This window comes from Clytia hemisphaerica, unplaced genomic scaffold (assembly GCF_902728285.1).
Source record: "Clytia hemisphaerica strain Z4C2 unplaced genomic scaffold, Clytia hemisphaerica genome assembly, whole genome shotgun sequence".
In the NCBI taxonomy this organism is placed as follows: Eukaryota; Metazoa; Cnidaria; class Hydrozoa; order Leptothecata; family Clytiidae; genus Clytia; species Clytia hemisphaerica.
The window spans coordinates 295,900-308,704 of record NW_027103758.1 but is presented as its reverse complement, the minus strand read 5'-3'; the positions used below and the strand labels follow the sequence as shown (position 1 = coordinate 308,704).

Here is a 12,805-nt window from a genome sequence, read left to right as displayed (position 1 = left end):
AAGGAATATAGATGGTAGTCGGTCCAGCTACAACTTCAGTATTTCCGGGGTAAAGGTCAGTTTAACCCCACTAGAGATGCGGCACATCAAATAGGATTACTATTCCTCTACGTTCCCTTTAGAGCTTTAGACATTGACCACCGCCGCCGCCGCGGCGGTTTTTTTATTAGAACCTAGTTTATAAGAACATTGAGGCTGAAATTCGTCGAAAAATTAAGAACATCGTAAGAACATGCCCAGCCTCAGTTTGGAAAAAAATGACAAGAAACTACGATTTTTTTCAATGAAGCTGTTTTAACCGAACTTAGGGATAGATTTTCTAAAATCAAGAGTCGAATATTGTCCAAATGGTACCAATTTTAGGTGCTCTTTATTTTTCATCATATTTAGGGACCGCGAAAGACGGGGGTAAAATGGTTGGAATCGACCAAAATGTTGTTTTTAGGTTTTAGACCACCTATAACCATGGGATAAGTTTTAGAAGCATTCTTATCATTAAATAAATGTCCTGTAAAAGTTTGGTGGCCATAACTTTATTTTTTATGAAAATATGAGCAATTTTGTAAAATTTTGAATGGCAGACGACCTACCAACAGAAAATTGGATTTAGAAAGGTGAGCGCGTCCTCAAACCCCTATGATGTTATACATTTTTGGAACTGGAAGAGATCAGCGCTGTTTGTTTTTTTTGTCTCATTGACCCAATCAAATCCTACAAAGAATTATTCAGTTTTTTCTGGGAAAAAGCCACTTTTGAGGGCTTTAGCTGTCCTCCCCGGCATTAAGACAAAGATAATATGAAATTTCAACCTTTTTTACATATTGTTTGTTAATAAAAATTAACATTTTCAACCGCGCTCTGCTGTCTTTTTTGGCTCAAAGTTTATTGGTATTCGAGAAATTCTACAGAATTGTCGAGCGCGTGTTTGTTTACAATTCGAAAGTTCAAAGTCCACGGAGAGTGACAATCTGCCAGCTCTCCGGCATACAGGATATTTTCGATTCATTCGTACGGCAAACGAAAAATTTGAAAAAAAAAATTGATAAAAAATTAAAACTTTGTCTTGAGAACCTTCGTGCCAAGTTTCAATGCTATAGCATTAATAGAAGTAAAGTTATTGCAAAAAATGTATTTTTTGACATAACCCCCGGATTTTCACTTTTAAACCTATTTAACCATGATTTTTACAAAAATCCTCGAAATCGTTCCAAAAAAAGGGTCATTTTCAGGAGATAGAAAATTTCATATCTCGAGAACGGCTTGGCCGATTTTGATGAATGACCCCTCATTTTTTTTCTTTTTTGATGCTCTTTCCAATGAGCATGGTTTCAATGCGCTAAAAACAATTTGAAAAAATCATTGCGGTCCCTATCATATTGTCGATTTAGAGTAGTCTGAAAAATTAAGAACGCATTTAAGAACATTTTAGAGGCTGATAATTGCCCAAAAAATAAGCGCATCCGCAGGCTCAGCCAAATTTTAGGTGTTCTAATAAAAAAAAGTGTAAGTAATTAAATTGTTGTTGACTTAGTAACCAAACAAATGTAATTCAAAATTAAAATGAATTCACGCTGATTCACGCTAAAACAAAGCTTCATTATTAAATAATTCAGGAATGCGATAAAAAATTGGAGAAAGAAATATCAAGATTAAATTTATTATTGTATTGAAAATGGAGGCAAACAGTTTATTCTTAATCCTAACTCTCAAATATCTATTAGTTGGAAAGATATTTGGTACCATTTTTAATCTCATTGGAACAGACAGGTCGATAACAGGTACACCATTTCATTCAATCGAAGGTGCACCACATCAAAAATGTTTCAGCGTTTGTCATTATTCGTCACAATGTTTTTCATTCGAAGTTTCACGATCTTCAACTTTCACCGGCTGTCTGTTTTATCGACAAAGTTATCATGAGTCAATGACATTGGTTAATAAGCCAGGAGTGAAGTACTACTCACTAAGAATTGCTAAAGATTGTACAGAATTGTACCAGCAAGGCAAACGAACCAATGGTGTATATGAAGTTTATATATTGGGAATCTACCGTAAACAAATCTACTGTGAGATGGAAATGGCTGGGGGAGGCTGGATGGTTTTTCAAAAAAGATTTGACGGTACAGTCGATTTTTATAATGCAACTTGGAATACTTATAAAGAAGGATTTGGTGAGGCCAGTGGTGAATATTGGCTTGGTAATAAATGGTTAAATCTTCTGACAACGTCGGAGAAGTATGATTATTTTGTGTGGGCAAAAGCATTTGACGGTGATACTCGTATGAAGAAAATGCTTGGCGTTCGAGTCGAGAATGAGGATGAGGGATTCAAAATTACTTTTGAGGAAGAAACTCAAGAATTTTTGCCAAACCAATTATACGGTATGGCACATATGAATGGAATGAAATTTTCAACCTTGGATAAACGGGATGATTTTTGGAGCAATCCTGACGGCTGTGCATTTTTTTTTGGTCCTTGGTGGCACAAAGGATGCCACAATGTAGCAATGAATGGTCAATATAACCATGATGGAGTAACTGCCACTTTTGCAAATGGCATTGTCTGGATTAATTGGAAAGGACTTTGGACATCATTAAAAGAAAGCCAAATTATGATCAGACCTAGATCATTCAATCCATAAGCTATTTTAGCAGTAAATTTGCTGGAAGAATCGGGTGATTGACATTGGCTTAAGTTAAAATTTCGCATGAGACTATGTTTTGTACATTGAGAATCTAGAATTAGCGAGCCAGCCCCTTTTACACCAAATTTCTATCATTTTCATTGGTTAGAAGACGTACCCTAGTGGACTTTTGTTAATTAACAAAAGTCGAATCTCAATACCGTGAAAACGAATCCTACAGTTATGTTAATAATATTTTAATTGTCCATGTACTTAAGTATTTTTCAGCACTGCTTAGAAGTAGCTTAAGGCGAGACAAATATAAATTATTGTTCTATGGAAAGACCTTTAGAAAATAATGGGTCAGCAAAAAAACTTATAAAGTCCATCATCTAACTTTTCCTATTCAATACTAATATTTTTTCGATTTTGGAAAGAAATGTCGGTCGAGCCCGTAGAACAATAAACTAATTTGGTCTGGCCTAATTTTGAAGTAGAGAATTCACCTGCTTCGTGGGGATTCGAGTCATTATAAAAAAATGAAATTATTTGAAGAAAGATTCTTTAATATGGGATATTGTAACTATTAAAGTTTAAACTTTTTTTCTACGTAAAATTGCTTACTGTACACCCTGAAATTTCTTGTACATCAAATACGTGGATTTTTTTTGCATTTTTTTGCAAATTTATGATCCAATGTTTTTTTATGAATTTGGACAGTTTTGAATAGTTTGTGGAGAGAACATCGAAGGGATTACTCTATGGACACCTTCCAGCAATAGCCAAACATTTCAGAAGTAGAAAAGAGGTAGCTAGCGATCTTGTCCTCTAGCAGCCTATTCATTGTTTCAAAACACATGGTAGACCAGCAAAGATATATCCTGACCAACTCTGTGAAGATATGGGCAGCTTGATGAAAGAAGACCTCCTGGTGCTTATATGAGATCGATTACGGTAAAAAAAAGAAGTAATCAGATGCCAATTTCTCTCGACCCAACATTGAATAAGGACTACAGGGCTATTGTTACAGTGCAGGTTCCATACTGCAGCACTGCCCAAAGAAAGACCATGCATAAATTAAGACGGGCTCAACCGGGATTCGAACCCGGGGCCTCTCGCACCCAAAGCGAGAATCATACCACTAGACCATTGAGCCAGACTATTCATGTGAAATGCTTAATTCTGTTGTTTGATTTATTAGCACATTATGAGCATGATTTGGTGTTCGAACATGTTCGATTTTCGCTTGACTTGTTTGATTCTTTTGCGCTCTATGTATTCCTTCTTCATTCTATTCCTGAACACATTAAATGTCGTGACCGCCTAGGCATGTAAGAGGGAGTTTACTGGGAGTTTACTGGGAGTTTACTTCTCTCCGACATAATTTTGTTGGACCTTACCTCCGGGTGCCCCGGTGGAGGTCCTATAAATTAACCCATGTCCGTCCGTTCGTTCGTTCGTCCGTCCGTCTGTTACCAGCTTTTCTCAGGATTGGCTCATTAGTTTTTTCTGATTTTTTGCACAATTATGCAAAATGGCAATGCCCAGAACGTGACGGAGCCCGATTTTTGAGAAAAAATTTATTTGGGCAAATTTGGGTCAAAAACTACCTAAAATAGGGTTTTTTGGACTTTGTGCAAAATCCTGTCATTACTTTTTTCTGATTTTTTGTACAAAGATGGAGGGCAAGATTCTTTAAAGAATGGCTGAAGTGGTTTTTCCTGGAAAATTCTTATTCGCCTTAAAAAACGGATTTTCGTATTTTGGGGGAAATTCCCTTTAACCAAATAAGAAAATATAGCTTTTCTCAATGTTGACTCGTTATTTTTTTCTGATTTTTTGCACAATGATGCAAAATGGCAATGCCTAAAATGTGACGGAGCCCGATTTTCGAAAAAAAATATATTTGGGCAAATTTGGGCCAAAAACTACCTAAAAATAGGGTTTTTTGGACTTTGTGCAAAATCCTGTCATTACTTTTTTCTGATTTTTTGTACAAAGATGGAGGGCAAGATTCTTTAAAGAATGGCTGAAGTGTTTTTTCCTGGAAAATTCTTATTCGCCTTAAAAGACGGATTTTCGTATTTTGGGGAAATTCCCTTTAACCAAATAAGAAAATATAGCTTTTCTCAATGTTGACTGATAATTTTTTTCTGATTTTTTGCACAATGATGCAAAATGATGCAAAATGACAATGCCCAAAATGTGACGGAGCCAGATTTTTAAGGAAAATCTTTTTGGGCAAATTTGGGCCAAAAACAGCTTAAAAGGTTTTTTGGGTCTGAATGGTTTAAGTGATTTTCGTATTTGGGGACATTCCTTTTTACCATTTTACAATATTCAACACACAAGCTTTATTTTTCCATTCTGAATTTTTGTCACTGTCACAATTATTGTCACTTTTTTCTTATTTTCATCTGATGTTAATCATTAGGTAGGTCCATTCAGCATGTTGCTTGTTTATCTTAAAACCTGTTTAGAACGAAAACTCTTACGAATTCAACAAATTCCTTCGTCACCCCACTTACATCTAAATGTCGTGACCGCAATGTGTTTTTACAGAAACAATACACATCATTCAATGGAAGATAAAATTGATGACGTGACAAAAAAGAAGGGTATTTTTGAACTGGCGAACATCAATAACAATTAAAATTGAATTCGAGATTCTAAGAGCGCGCCATGAATAAATTTGCACACATGGCAACAATTTGATTACCTTGGTTAAAGTCCTTTCAATAGTCAACGTCCAGGTTACCTAAGTTACGATCTCAGGTTTGACTTGTCCGATTTTGAACCTTTTGATTCTTGGAAAAGGTTATTGAAATGTGTTTTGATCGAATCCAGAAAATATGAAAGTACTTCCCGTTGTTTCACAACGATTTTCGAAAATAATTTTTCTTTATTTCGAAAATGATAATTAAGGCAACAATAAAAGCAACCAAGGCCTTTTTTTGGCCCTGCGAAAATTTACGACTCTCCTGGCTTAGATCTAGATTTCACCGAAGTTGATTTTCCATGGAACATTAGCCGACCAATCAGAAGCAAAGTAAAACTAGTGTAAAGTATTCTTGTTTGATGAATCTTGGTGTTGCCCGCCGTCCGTATAGGTTTTTGTAATTCCTTTCTGCATCGTGGATTTTATTGGAGGCTGGATATCCAGATCAGAATCTTTTTCTCTAATTTGAATTTTTTTGGTTTACTACCAAGATCGTCTGCATGTAAATCTATGGAGATGAGCATGTGCATTTTCTAATTTTAATGATTGTGCACGGCTTAAGAATAGCCAACCCGGCTTTTGACACCGTTTTACTAACCACCCTCTATTCTCCACTTCATTTTAACTGTACACCCTAGATTTTTACACTCGAAAAACCAGACCACCCTGGAGTTAGGGGTATTACCCGGCTTGTATATAACTTTTTATAACAGAGGGATTTTATGTGTTTTCTAAGACTTAGAGTCTCGTTACCAAGGCTGTTGAAATTTGGCTAAGACTATGCATAAGTACTTGATGACGTATACGATATGATACACATTTTTAACATTGAAATGATTTTGTTTTCAAGTGTGTTATCTTTTTCATGCTTTTTATATAGTGATCGTTGCTGAGCATGAAATTTTTACCCCGTTTTGAAAAATCGGCTAAAAATACCTGCAAAAGTTCAATTTTTCTTATGCGAAAACAAGAAAGCTCTTAGTTATTTAGCAATTTGAGCCACAATTTGTTCTTATCCTGAGATATTTGAGGCTTTGTTGATCACTTCGAAATATTAGATTTTTTTATCAACTAATTTTTATCAGTAAATTGTTCTCCTAAATTAGCCATTTGAGTAGATGGAAACACAGTGGCAATGCTTTTTTGCATTTGGTGCTGACTTCATTAAGATTTCCACTCAAATTTTGTGTTAGACTAACCAAACTTATTTTCCCTCTCCCTCTTGCTACAGTTATTCAAGGGGGTATTTATTATTTTGATTAATAATGTATATTTCACATCCTTAGTGCCAGATTGATTTTCTGACAGTACTGATGTCACAATATTACTTCGATATCACTAAAAGGTCAAGGAAGGAATCTCATTTTGACATATTAATCTCAGTTCTGACCACATCAACCAATAATGATTGTCTTTACTGCTCTATATTTAAAAACAAAGTGTTCGAACAAGTTTTTTTGGACACAAACCTCAAAAACGTAAGCCTTGTGTAACCTCGTAATTTTTTATGAAGCCAGGACAGTATTATTTTGTTAAGATAATCTCAGCTCAGCCACTTTTGACAATTAATCTCATTTTTTCTCGTTTTCTATAAATAAAAAGAAAACATTAAAAAAACGAATTCTTACAAGTAAAGATGTATCCATATTATATCGTTAGAATGACCCTACAAAAGAATCTGGAAAGGCTCTTCAAAGAATTCACAAAAGAATAAATTTAAATTTAAAAGTAAACCTAGCAATAATTTCAAACCATTTCTAGTCGAGCAGAATCTTTCAGCCAATCTCATTTCAATTGTGGGTTAGCGGGTTGTTAGCGGGTACAATTATCCTCATAATTTATGTGTGGCCCTCTGTTAGATTGACTAACGAGTTCTTATAGAAAAAATTGTCCATCATAAAATCCCCTTCGTGTTTCCACGAGAACGACATGTCAGCATGTCAGCATAACATTACGTCATTCAGACATTCTGAGAATAAAGACAAAACAAATAAGAAACTGCATAAAAAGTACAAATACCATAATTCGTTTTTTGTAATAGCCACCTTACAGTTTTAGTTTGACTTGATGAAAGGAGGAAGGATACACAAACTGAAACGATAAGAAAAAGTGGATTTTATGTTTGTTTATGAAAATATTTTGTCTTGTTTGGTCTTTTTGATGAAGTATGGATTGGTTAGATGAAATTACAAGTTCAAGAGCTTACGACGTATCTAACAGGTAAGGAAAAATATGTTGTGTTAATCTCTTTGTACTTTCTCGGATACTCTAGCATATATCTATACTTAAGTCAACACTTTAACTTCGCCTTAGTAGTATTAAGTTATCATAAAATTTGGCTTTGATCCAGTGAGAATCTTATTGTCTTAACTTATATCTCTATTTATAGGCTTGTTCGGTCCGTTGGAAAGCAATTCGGATATTTCGAAGAGAAAATCTACCAAAACGATCCGTCATTAACAAAGACGTTGAAAGAAACGCGGGATTTTCGCGTCAGCAAACTTTCCGCTAAGAAATTTTCATTACTCGACCAAATCAAAATACATTATGACGATAATACGGAATGGTCTTATGGTCCGGATTGTGGTGACGATGATCCCCGGGTACTCGTTATGGCGGAAGGGGAATATTTGATCCGGTGCACTCATGAGACCTTAATTGATCACGAATCAGCTGGGGCAGCGGTGGAGTTCGAAACCAACAAAGGGCGGGTCGTCAAGTTTGCGCCCTATGAAGACGAAAGTATTTGTTTAGGGCGTGACGAAGATAAGAAAACAGTGATTGCTGATGAAGGCTATGAAATTGTCTGTTTGAAGATTGATCGCGGTGAATTGAAAGGCTCGGAACAACAGCCCGTCCCTGAGGAAGAACTGAAGCAACAGCGACCTCAGTCGTGGTACGCTATTGTTTATTATGCCGAAAAAGAAGAGAATGATTTGGAAAATGAACTTTTGCTCGAAGGAATTACTCCGTCTTTACCACCAGGAAAGAAAGTGAAAGTTGAAAATCCTGAAGGAGACAAAATCGACGATTTACCGGGCGGTGGCGTACCGAGTGATAGCGAATCGGGCGGGGACAGATCAAATGATGAAGCGACTGTTGAAACTGTATCTGACACTCCATTAAATGCTTCTTCAAACTCGAATATGGTCGCTGATCGCCAAATATCACAATCTTCCACCAGTCTTCGTCAACGAAAAATTAATACTACTTCATCAACCAATGGTAATGAAACATGTGACTCAAATATGAATATCTCAAATCAAATTGATAAGGAAGAAGGCTTACTGAAGGAGCCAGAAGAGCAATCTGATGATACATCGCCGCCTGATGAGCATTCTGACGATTCCAGTCAACTCGACGAAAGCTCTGGTGATTCGGATGATCCTATTGAAGACGATGACCTTGATTATTATTTCTTCTCCAACCAACTACAAGCCAAAAAAGCTTGGATGAATGTCAAAGAACTGACACGCCAAAAACAAGGACGTGGTGCCTTATTAATTGATTGTTTGAAATCTAACGTTGTAAGAAAGACAGGTGATCATAAAACTGTTGATCATTGTCGTGACTCTGCTGTTCGAAGAGGACTTTGTCTGCCTGTCAATGAGGATACTTTTGATGTTTTCGAGCTATGTACCACCCTGTATCAAGGTGTAACTGTTAAGACAGAATTTCTCATGTTCTTTGTTTCCATTTTTGTGATGACACTGAATTTAACCGCTGGTGCCCACAGAACCTTATTAGAGGGCCAAATAATGACAGCCATTGCTACAGATCCTAATGCTACAGACTGGAGACGAAGAAACATGATAGAACAGTTCTTGTGTGATACCTTCTTGCATTGCAATGGCTCTTACATCAGCTTATGCCAATCATTGCTGTTATATTATTTGTTTGTTAGGATCGCCTTAATCTTATTCAACATGTTGATCGATTCTATAAACACTTTATTAGCTGGCACCAAACTAGCCGCAATGGGTCGTGACTTGTTCATTCATACTCTCTCATTAGATATGCGCTTCTTCGAGGAAACAAGAAACCTTACGGATTACATGAACGTATCAGCGTTGCACGACCTTCTATTCAGTACCATACCAGACATCATTACGTCAGTTGTTCGATATTTCATTGTTTGTTACTATCTCATATCCATGGATTTCTATCTCGGTGTAAGCAGCATCTTATTCACGACCTTTGCTAATATTTACATCGCTCGATTCTTTATGAAAAGAGATATTATATCGTATAAACAGCAAGCACAGCTCACTCGGCGACAAGATCAAATCCAAGGAGATATCTTCGGTATGTTATCTACAGTGAAGACATTTGCCAAGGAAAAATACCATGAAAAAGAATACAACAAGTGGTTTGATTCAAGCTTGAAAAATATGAAACGTAATATGGCGTCAGAATATTTCAGATCTTTTTTGTCACAGATTATTTACATTTGTGAATACATTTGTATTGTATACTTTGGTTATATCAGGTACTGCGGTGGCAATGGAATGACGTCATCGGAATTCATTGGTTTTACGATTCTTTATGATCAACTTGACAGTTTATTTGCGGACATCAAAGGTAGTTTGACGTTTATCGGACGGAGCTTTCATGACGTCAAACGGTGCAATGCATTGTGGGCTACTAAATCGAGGATGAAAAATGGAAAGAAAAAAATGGAAAACGTAAAAGGTAAATAATTCTCTATTTTGTTTCTTTTTTTTGGGCAGAAAACATTCGGTTACTTTTCTCTTTTTTGAGGGAGATTCGAATGCATGAGAATTAAAAAGTTGATTATGTCAGCTTCAGGCTATTTTCAGCACTACATGCTTACGTTTTATGTGGGAACTGATTCTCAAGAATTTAAGTCATAAAATATTTTGAATACCAAATATTTCAAGTGTTTTTAAAGCGACTATTTTTCCTTTTGAACTCTATCTCTTATTTCTAACAATTTTTAAACAATTCTTAAATCGAATCATTATGCAGTCCTCGTGAGTGCTCGAGTTAAAGGAATACCGCTTTTTTACACTTATTTATTTTTTTAAAGAGTTCTGTACGAGTTCTCCAACATCATCCCTCATTACGCCATCACGCAGAATTATTTTTCAATCACGTATCACGAAAATCGCTGAAATTTGTTATCACGTTTAGAAAATAATAAAAAATAGTTAGAATCACACCATCACGCAAACTGACCTCATTTATGTATTTTAAAAGCACCAATAAGACTGCATTTTAACGAGATTTATAGCATTCAGAACAATAATCGATCCCGTTGCATTTGTTCAGTCGGTACCTAATATCAATAGTGAGGTTAAGTATCGATAGATAAATCACGACGACGGACGAATTTTCTCTAGCCTTCATTCGCGCCACGGCACTTTTCTACAGGCTGATCGAAAAGCAAGCTAGACTTACCCCGCAATGATATCAACTTTGCTTCCAGAACGAATTTCCGCTTGATTTTCCGTTCTAGAAGCAAAGCAGATATAATACACGGGATAAGTCTAGCTTGCTTTCCGATCAGCCTGTAAAAAAGTGCCGTGGCATGAATGAAGGCTAGAGAAAATTCGTCCGTCGTCGTGATTTATCTATTGATACTTAACCTCACTAATATTCTCTTTTCAGGAGAAATCATTTTCAAGGACGTCAAATTCAAATATCCGTCGAGACCAAAAGATCAAGTGTTGAAAGGATTGAATCTGACCATCAAACCCAATCAAACCACAGCCATCGTTGGTCATTCAGGTGCCGGTAAATCAACCATGGCTAAATTGATCACTCGAATTTATGATCCAACTTCTGGCTCTATTACTGTTGATGGAAAAGATTTAAGATCTCTCGATTTGGAATATTATCGATCGAAATTAGCAGTAGTCGATCAGTTTCCATCGCTATTCAATCGACAATTATTCGATAATATCGCTTACGGAAAAGTCGATTCTGACCAATGCACCTTGGAAGAAGTAGAAGCAGCCGGAAAACTCGCCAACTGTGATTTCATTTCCAAGTTTCGTGAAGGCTATCAAACGTTTGCTGGATATTGTGGTCATGAGCTTTCAGGCGGTCAATTACAACGCGTGGCAATCGCGCGGGCGGCAATTCGTGATCCAAAGATTTTAGTTCTAGACGAAGCGACTTCATCACTAGATGCTGAGAACGAGAAAGAGGTTCAAGTAGCTTTGGAGAAATTGATGAAAGGACGAACCGTCATTGTGATCGCGCACCGGTTGAGTACCATTCGAAATGCTGATAATATCGTGTGCATGAAAGACGGGAACGTTGTCGAACAAGGTACTCACGATGAACTGATCGAGAAAAAAGGAGCTTATTATAATCTCATCTCGCAACAAATCATGCAAGAAAAGAAAGAGTGCCAGAAATGTGGAGAGTGGATTGACGATGGTAATGATTATCCAGAGGAACACCCTGAAGAGGAAAACCCTGAGAATGAATCAGGGGAGAACCCTGTGGTTGAAAATGAGGGTTTAGAGAAAGATGATGATCAGAATCGGAAGAGTGACTCAGCAGAGAACATTGTAAATATTGATCTTCCTAAACTGAAAGATGGTAGAAAAAGTAAATTAAATATGATGCAGAAATTGAGAAGAAGAATAACTCGTTCAAAATCTATGAAAAAATCACGACAAGCAAATGCTGAGGATGTACAGTAGGATATTTTTCTTTTATTAGAACCCAATTCTAAAGAACAGCTGATAGGTTAAATTGCGTTGTTCTAATAAAAAACGTGTCACTTAACCAGAGTTTTAATAGACTATAAAAACTAACAGAAAATATGAAATGACGATTTTTGAAACATTATTAATATTCGATAATTTATGCAACGTTATAAGTAGATAATGATATGATCTAATTAAGTTATATTCAACTTATAATATATAGTATATAAGAAGGGTTCTGTATATTTCATCAACGTGAGAAGTTTTTTTTCTGAATTCTTTTCTTCGGCAGTGTAACTAATTTCCCAAAACTCTTCGTCTATTTTTGTCTATCTGGACCAATGGGTTATAGATACCAGTACCCTGAAAAACGACTTCATCTTTATTTCTTTAGCTTAAATTATAATAAATCTGTGTAATTTGCAGTTATTTAAGATATATGAGAAAATAGTGAAATTTAAGATTCATTTTTGCTCTTGAGATAATTATTTGTGAATGTCATATAAAATTGTTTTTGTCCTTTTTATTGCACCTTAGCAAATATTGTGTTGTTCTTATCCAAGTAGATATTCTTGAAAATATTTATGAATATTTCCAATTCTCCTCAAGAAGATTGCCAAGCAAGATCTTCCCTAGAATGTATTATGATCCTTACTCTTAGGTTCCAAATAAACGCCCCCCCCCGCTTGTTGATTTCTCAAAAAAAAATTTCCAAACCCCCGGGACCTTATTAGGACCCCGCCCCGTTTATTAGTCTGTAAGAATATTTTCAGCTGTCAA

The 12,805-nt window shown here is 36.0% G+C and overlaps 3 protein-coding genes and 1 non-coding gene across 4 annotated transcripts in view; 3 read left to right on the top strand and 1 right to left on the bottom strand.

Moving 5' to 3' along the window:
• The window catches only part of LOC136805566 (putative leucine-rich repeat-containing protein DDB_G0290503), a 68,658-nt gene that overhangs the window by 24,607 nt on the left and 31,246 nt on the right, over window positions 1–12,805 (top strand). The gene's annotated exons all lie outside the window — the stretch shown is intronic.
• On the top strand, window positions 1,925–2,641 carry LOC136805568 (fibrinogen C domain-containing protein 1-like). The gene has a single exon (XM_067062134.1). The coding sequence runs from the start codon at window positions 1,925–1,927 to the stop codon at window positions 2,639–2,641; it is 717 nt and encodes a 238-aa protein (XP_066918235.1).
• Window positions 3,708–3,779, bottom strand: Trnap-ugg (transfer RNA proline (anticodon UGG)). Its single transcript has one exon. It is a non-coding gene; the product is annotated as a tRNA-Pro (tRNA).
• Window positions 7,377–12,604, top strand: LOC136805541 (ATP-dependent translocase ABCB1-like). The gene is made up of 3 exons (XM_067062110.1): window positions 7,377–7,562; window positions 7,732–10,034; window positions 10,974–12,604. The coding sequence occupies exons 1-3, from the start codon at window positions 7,510–7,512 to the stop codon at window positions 12,017–12,019; spliced, it is 3,402 nt and encodes a 1,133-aa protein (XP_066918211.1). The 5' UTR covers window positions 7,377–7,509; the 3' UTR covers window positions 12,020–12,604.